Raw genomic sequence first — 8,349 nt, 5'->3', positions numbered from 1 at the left:
ACTGTCAATTTTTCTATACACATGGCCCAACTGATGAGTCTACAAGCCTCATTTTTGGATGAGGGCATGTTCCGAGTGCTGCCATTACGGCGCAGTAGGGGATCGATGTATGCAATATAGAAGTAGTTTCCCGGTGCTGCGCATCATCCACCACAAGTTAGAATATTAATGCTTTTCTCTTTACATAATAATCTTTTCACTGTCAATATCCATAATAGACTAATTTATAAATATATAACTTATTTTTCTTTCTAATCCATCATCGTCACCAACCATTACCGACCTAATTGGAAATGAAATGACGAATATACCCCCATATAAACCAAAGCTCCTAGCTTTTCGGGCAAATACCTGGACTCACAGCAGCTTTTAATGGAGGCCACGTTACTATTCAGCTAGAGCTGTTCCATCTCCTTGATCACACACGTATACATGAATGTGGGCCGCATGGGCACCTAGATCATTTCCATCAATGCTACAAATGGTCAATTAAAAATTGCGGTTTCCATAATCATTAGTCGGTAGAGATTGAGGGGGAATTCCATCACCAACACTACGTCATGGTATTTATTCGGGTCGCTGTCTTATAGCCGTTAGTTCTGCCAACCACAAACCATCATGACAAAGATGAACCACTTGTGTGATCATGCATTTCATTGAGGATTCAGCCTGTGAGGCACAAAGATCAATCGGGCTGCCGCATATCATTCAGATAACAAATATGAATTATCATTTATTACCCTATGGGAATGGGATTTCCTATGGCGAACCCGCCGTCAGATCCATTGATCCACAGAAAGGAAAGCAAGTTGTCATAAGATGGCAATCTACATCAAGCAATAATAAACGATGTAATTATTGATAGTGCGTGAAAATGACTTCCCAATTACATTGATCCCTTGATGATAAGAGGAACACTGAACCCGCGCACATTTGTGGGGCCCACATATCCAAGTACGATACCCTTTTTTCAACTGTTTGGCCGCCTATGCAGACCGATCAAAGGGAACAAATCTTCCTTTCGGGGGGCCCACATGCGTATTGTAACCAGTAAAACTGTATGAGCTAAAATATGAAATTTGATAGGGAGACACATCTATGTCAGCTTCATGGAAGTCTTGGAAAGTGATCCATCCAGTTCACGCAGACAACTAATAGAGAAAATCCATCCCTTGAAATGCAAGAAAGAGAAGGAAATTTTAAACAAAAATAAATAAATAAATAAATAAAAATTATAATAATAGTGAAGAAAATCATCAATCACCTTTTTCTCCATGTTGCAGTGCCTTTCAGATGAGGCAAAAGATAAGGCAGAAAAGGTAGGACCGGAACATAGTAGCATTCCCTCACTTCAAATTATGCCGGACCTTGAATCTAGTACCCAATACTGGAGATGACAAATGGTTCAAAAACCAGATTGATCAGATGATCAAAGCAGTGTTACAGCTGTTCTCAATCCAATAGTTAAAAACAAAGGTTAACGATAAACATTCAGCAGGGAGAAGTGCCCAAGTGCTATAGCTAGGACTGTTAAATAGGTGTTATTTTTAAACCGCAGATCATCCACAATAGGGCCCACCAGATGGATGGTTTCAATTAATGTCTTCCTGTCACATGTTTGGTGGAGAGTGGGCATTACCAAATTCCACTTCTAGCATTGCTACCATTCCATTTACCTTGGTTAGAGGATTCACGGATTAAAAGGCCAAATTCCTAAAGGTATGGAGAGTGGGCATTACCAAATTCCACTTCTAGCATTGCTACCATTCCATTTCCCTTGGTTAGAGGATTCACGGATTACAAGGCCAAATTCCTAAAGGTAGCTTAGATAAAAATGGAATTACACCGCTGCAAAGTTAAAAGCGTGTGGAGTACCTTTTATTTTATTTTATTGTTTTCTTTCTCTTCTTATGGTTTCTAAAGAGCCAATGATGCAGGACATGAAAATTAAATATGATATGCGAGATTTCAAACTTAAGATCATGTTAGTTCAGAAATAATTACACAAATTTCATATCCCACATGAAAGTCCAAACATTCAATGAAGGGAAATCTATGCGAGTCCAGGCCTACACATGATAGGGCTATAGATCAATAAAAATTATGAACCAAACAATACTCAAAGATAAGAAATAATCATCCACACATGCATATTAATCAATCCCTAATCCAAGGGATTCAAAAATTCCAATTCAGGGAACCCTAGGGTAAGAAAAGGGGGCATAAAATTAGAGATTTGAGTAATTTAGGGTTAGGTTTAGGGATTTTGGGTGAAAGCGGAGTGAAAAAGAGAAGAGAAACGAACCAGAGAAGTACCGCACGCGCAGACAACAATAATGGCCCAAATGCAGGTGCTTGTGATCCCGGCCGCACGTATGTGGGGCCCACTATTCAGAAAAATGCCACCTTGACCCTAGTCGGCCAGGGATGGACTCTAAAACCCGCAAATCTCAACTCGATCCGATGTACGGTTTGTGCGTAGCGCTCCGCCGAAGTTTCAACCCTCCTGTAGGGCCAGATTCTGAAATTCTGCTGTGGAGAGAAGAATTGCTGCAATAGATGATTAATTCAAAGTGTAAATGATGGAGTGAGATGAGAAGAAGGGATGGTAGAATATGGGTACTAGAGATAACGATGGATGGGGACGAATTGGGATAGATGTGGCTTCACACCACGGTAGTTAACCATTCGATGAAGAGAGGGCTTCGCATCCAATTAGGCTTCACAACTCAGAGAGTAGGAAAACGTAAAATTTTTATTAATCTTCAATTAATCAAAAGAGATACAAGGGGTGCCTATTTATAGGAAAACCCTATACCCCAAAACTCGCGCCATGTGCGCAACCTATTACTTGGCGATGAAATAAACTAAAATAAAAATCAATCCGACTAGTGGGCCACAATCATGATATCCCATGATGGGCTCTACTTGACTATCGGGTCCACTCTTTTAAACCAAACTTTGTCTTCTGACTAGGAGGCCCTCCCTGTACGTCGTCATCGAGCCAGATCGACGGTGGGGCCCTCCTTCGTACGTACGTACGTAGGAGGTGGCGCGGGTGCGCATGTGCGCATGATGTCCCCGGCTGCGAAGATTTCGCCATTGGTAAAATAAAACTACTGAACCGCTCCGAGATGTAAAGATCAAGTCTCTGAAGCTCCTCCTCGGTGAGTCACGTGCTGTCTGAAGCTGGGCGTGACTTCCATTTAACCAGGTACTTCTAAAACCCGCCATCTGACGTGGAAACTGTCTCATGGTCCAGGACATCATCTATTTCCTCTTTGGATGTGTGAAGGCTAGGTATGGGAGACAGAGGCTGAGATGAAAGGTCGGAAAAAGGCCATGGATCAAGGGGTAAATCTGAGGAATCAGGATGGGTGAGCGAAGAGCCGGACAAAGTATCAGTGGGTCCCTGAAAAGCAACTAGATCTTCCACATTGAATGTAGAATTAATTCCCATAGAAGGTGAAAGATCTACCTCATACGCATTGAGACCGTTTCGCTTTATAATTTTGAAGGGCCCAGCGCTACGCGCGTGTAACTTACGAACGGCCCCTGGAGGGTACGCTCGGGCCTGATGCGGACCATCACAGAGTCTCCAATATTAAACTCTTTGAAACGTCTATGTTGGTCTGCAAAAAATTTATAATGTCCATTACTAGTAGTGATCTTTCGCCTAATTTCTTGATGCAATGAATGTATGTGATGCGCAAAAGACTCTGCAGACTCTGATGGCCTATGGGACAATGACATGGGGATAAGATTAATAGGCTTCCTAGGCTTGTAACCAGTAACGACTTCAAAAGGACGTAGACCTGTAGACCTATTAATAGAACTATTATATGCAAACTCGGCTATGCGTAGTACAGTGTCCCATGTCCTGGTATCCTCCCCCACTAAACATCGAATTAAACTCTCTAAGCTCCTATTAACTACCTCAATCTGGCCATCGGTCTAAGGGTGGTAGGCAGAAGAAAATTGGAGCCTAGTATTCATCATGTGCCATAGTGTCTTCCAAAAGGAACTCATAAAATGCACGTCACGGTCAGACACTATGGTTTTTGGTAACCCATGCAGTTTGACGACCTCACTAAAGAACAGCTTGGCAACATGAGATGCATCGGAGGTCTTAGAATAAGGAATGAAGTGAGCCATTTTAGAGAAACGGTCCACGACAACAAATATGGAATCGTGTTTCCGAATAGTCTTAGGAAGTCCAAGCACGAAGTCCATACTGATGTCCTGCCAAGGGATGAATGGGACTAGCAAATGTGTGTATAATCCTGTATTCTGTTTCTTTTGCTTTACCAGTTGACAAGTACGGCATTGCCCTATAATTTTGGTCACGTCTCGCTTGAGGCTTGGCCAATAAAACCTATCATCCACTAGGGCAATGGTCTTATCACCACCAAAATAACCTGCGACCCCTCCTGAATGTAACTCTCAGATAAGAAAATCACGGAGGGAGGTGCGTGGTATACACAAGCGATCACTCCTAAACAAATATCCGTCCAAAATCAAATATTCACTATTAGCTCCTGACGAACTCTCTAACAACGACTCGTACACAACTATGAAATTTGGACATGTAGAATACTCTTCTTTGATGTGCTTAAGGCCCGTAACTTCAATATGCTCATGGAGTTGAGTAATACGACTCGACGACTCAATGCGTCGGCCGAGTTATTCTCGACACCGGCCTTGTGCTTAAGCACGAAAGTGTACTCTTGAAGGAATTGAACTCACTTGGCAAGCCTGAGGCTTAATTTCTTCTGAGAGTTCAAGTATCTCAAGACTTCGTGATCCGAGAACAAGACGAATTCTTGCAGTAATAGGTAATGACGCCAATAGCGTAGTGATTGCACTACCGCATAAAATTCCTTATCATAGGTAGAATATTTTTGTTTCGCCTCATTCAGTTTCTCACTAAAGAAGGCGACAAGGTGCCCTTCCTGATTAAATACTCCTCCTATGCCGACTCCTAACGCATCATATGCGACTTCAAAAGCTTTTGAAAAATCTGAAAGTCGCGTGACTGGAGCTTCTGTCATCTTGACCTTTATCTCCTTGAAGGCCTTCGAGGCGGCCTTTATCCATTGAAACTCTCCCTTTTTTATGCAGTTCGTGATGGGAGGCACGATGGAACTGAAGCCTCGAATGAACCGCCTATAAAAGGTGGCTAAGCCATGAAAGCTGGTACCTTATGAATATTTCAAGGTTCAGGCCAATTAACGATGGCCTTGACCTTCTCGGGATCCGCCGATACGCCCTCAGCTGACACAATAAAACCTAAGAAGATCGCACTGCTAGACAAGAACGCGCACTTCTTTAGGTTGGCATACAACTTCTCGGCCCTAAGGATCTCACAAACCTGCCTCAAATGATTGAGGTGTTGCTCCTTAGTAATGCTATAAATCAAGATATCATCAAAGTATACGACCAAGAACTTCCCCATGAAGGGTCTCAACACTTGGGTCATCACACGCATGAAAGTGCTTGGAGCATTAGTTAACCCAAAAGGCATAACTGGCCACTCATATAACTCATCCTTCATCTTGAAGACCGTCTTCCACTCATCACCAGGGCATATACGGATTTGGTGGTACCCACTTTTGAGATCAATTTTTGAGAAGATTAGCATTGGCCATCATATCTAGCATGTCATCAAGACGCGGTATGGGAAACCGATACTTGACTGTGATTTTGTTGATGGCCCTACTATCAACACACATCCTCCATGTACCATCCTTCTTAAGTGTAAGAAGGGCGAGCACGGCACACGGACTCATGCTCTCTCGAATGAAACCCTTCTCTAGGAGTTCATCAATCTGCCTCTTCAACTCAGCGTGCTCCTTTGGGTTCATTCTGTAATGTGGGAGGTTTGGTAGAGTCGTCCCAGGGATTAAATCAATGGCATGTTGTATATCCCTCATAGGGGAAAGCTCATTCGGTAGATCATCAGAAAAGATAACACGAAACTCATGTACTACCTGAATTGCCTCAGTGGGTAACTATACGCTGGTCTCTCGTACACTCTTCCTAGCCACGAGGGCGTATATCGTCGAGTCAGCCTCCGTTTCTCGCTCAAAGTCTTTGGCATTCAAAATATGGAGCGGTTTGGACTTGGACTTCGACTCCACTTCTTTTGGGCCGCTCACACCACTCTATGTAGTGGACTCTTTTCCAGTCGTATTCTTGGGTGGCAAAGGATTTAGCTTGACTTTCTTGTCCTCAAACCAGAACGTACGCACATTTGAACGACCAAATATGGTGACGTCCCTATCATAGAGCCACGACTTACCCAAAATGATATGGCCCACATCCATAAGAACAACATCATTCCAAATTGTGTCTTTATATGATCCAAACTGAATAGGGACAAGACAGCGGTGCGAGACTGAAATGGATGTTTCATCAACCCAAGAGACTGTAGGGTTGAGGATGGGCTTCCAGCTTCAAACTCAAATGACTCACAGTGCTAGTCGATGTCATGTTGGCACAGCTACCACTATCCACGATCATCTTACAGCTCTTTTCCCCACATTTTGCATAAGTGTAGAAGATCATGTTACAACATCAGCCATCGGTACTCTTGTCTTGAGCCAAAGTGCAACGCACAATTGCGAGGTTTGCAGACTCTTGCGTTCCTTCTTCCTCATCACTAGGGGTTTTGACTGGCTCATATTCCTCCTCACCATCACTCTCTGGAGGCACTACTTCTAGTTACCCATCAATAAGGAGTACTTTGGTGCCCTCTCTTGTGCCGCACTGGTGAGCAAAATGATCAAACCCCTGACACCTAAAACACCTAGCGGCCCCGCTTCCACACGAGTTAGACCCGACAATCTCTTTACCCTTATCATCATTGGGTTTGGGCTGAACATTAGGGGAAGGTTTGTTTTGGAATCTCGTGTTATGTCTAGCTCCAGAGGGGTTGGCCTTAGCACCGGATTCGCGAAAGTCAAACCGTTTTTTCACAGATGCTTTAAGGTATTGCTCGACATCTAACACTACTTGGTACAATTATTCAATAGTGTCTATCTCTTTGGCGAGCAATTCTCTCTTGATGTTAGGATAAAGGCCCGTTTTGAAACGAGCAAGGGTAAGTATTGGGTCCTCATCAACCTCACAGCTTGTCGAGTATTCTTCAAACTTCTCGATATAGTCTGCAACACTCATGGAACTCTGTCGAAGAGACTACCACTCCTCAATCAATCGTAAGCGATAAGAGAAAGGGAGGTACTTTTCTTTAAGCATTTCTTTCATCTCTACCCAATGAACTATTGGGAATTCCCTCGCTCTTTCTTTCTTTCCCTCAACCGTCGCCCAAAACCTATTTGCTTGACCCACAAGCTTCATCTTGGCGAATCAGACTCGTCGAGCATCCGACATATCATACCACTCAAAATAGTGGTCCATATCCGCAAGCCAATCTAAAAAGGCTTTAGGGTCCAAGTGGCCATCAAATGTAGGAGCATCTACCTGAACTCCCTTGAGGAGTTGTGCATCTGGGTCATATTGATCATAATGTCCCTCACGGGATAGGTGCACAGGTACGCACCCATGACCAGCTCCTTGGCCGCCTTCATTCCTTGGTCTAACCTCATAACCAACTGTCTGAGATTGGGCATCCTCCCCAGTGGTGGGGTTTGCCCTGAAGGAGGCCTCTATTTCTTCAAGGTGTTTATCTATACGTTGTTCCAAGTGCTTATTCAAGGACTCAACCTGTTGGGCTAACTTGGCCACCATTTCTTGTGGTTGCTTCATGTTTAGTGTGGGGTGCAAACCGAAACCACAACCCGTACGTGTGGGCATACACTGACTTGCTCAACCTAAAGACCTGCTACGGCAACTATATGTGTCTAAAAACTAAATGACCCTATGAGACTATATATGAAGGAACTATGCAGCGTTACTAAAATCCAGCAATATAGTTGACAAGATAAGGGACTATGGACTCCTAAAAGCTACATGCGATGGACTACATGCATGAAGGACTCAACAAACTAACCATAAACAAGTAATGTATTCCCCTATAAGAACCCTAAGCTTTGATACCAAATTTGATGCAGGACATGAAAATTAAATATGATATGCGAGATTTCAGGCTTAAGATCATGTTAGTTCAGAAACAATTACACAAATTCAATATCCCACATGAAAGTCCAAACATTCAATTAAGGGGAATCTATGCAGGTCCAGGCCTACACATAATAGGGCTGGATAAATAAAAATTATGAACCAAACGATACTCAAAGATAAGAAATAATCATCCACACATGCATAGTAATCAGTCCCTAATCCAACAAATTCAGAAATTCCAATTCGGGGAACCCTAGGGTAAGAAAA

General features: G+C 43.1%; 1 protein-coding gene across 8 annotated transcripts in view; it reads right to left on the bottom strand.

The window, feature by feature from the left end:
• Positions 1 to 650: 650 nt before the first annotated feature.
• LOC131251452 (gamma-tubulin complex component 2-like) overlaps positions 651 to 8,349 on the bottom strand; it is a 51,593-nt gene continuing 43,894 nt past the window's right edge. For 4 of the 8 annotated variants that reach the window (XM_058252180.1, XM_058252196.1, XM_058252189.1 and 1 more), the window contains one exon: positions 1,209 to 1,387. Coding sequence is in view for 5 of the 8 variants with exons in the window: in XM_058252162.1 (XP_058108145.1) it covers positions 1,375 to 1,387 (13 nt within the window). In the remaining 3 variants the exon portion in view is untranslated. Of the gene's footprint in view, positions 670 to 838; positions 1,172 to 1,208; positions 1,388 to 8,349 lie in introns of those variants that run through there. The other 4 variants (XM_058252154.1, XM_058252171.1, XM_058252222.1 and 1 more) reach the window with 2 other exon arrangements.

Source organism: Magnolia sinica, chromosome 1 (assembly GCF_029962835.1).
Source record: "Magnolia sinica isolate HGM2019 chromosome 1, MsV1, whole genome shotgun sequence".
Lineage (NCBI taxonomy): Eukaryota > Viridiplantae > Streptophyta > Magnoliopsida > Magnoliales > Magnoliaceae > Magnolia > Magnolia sinica.
Note: the sequence above shows the minus strand (reverse complement) of the source record. Positions and strands in the feature narration are given on the sequence as shown.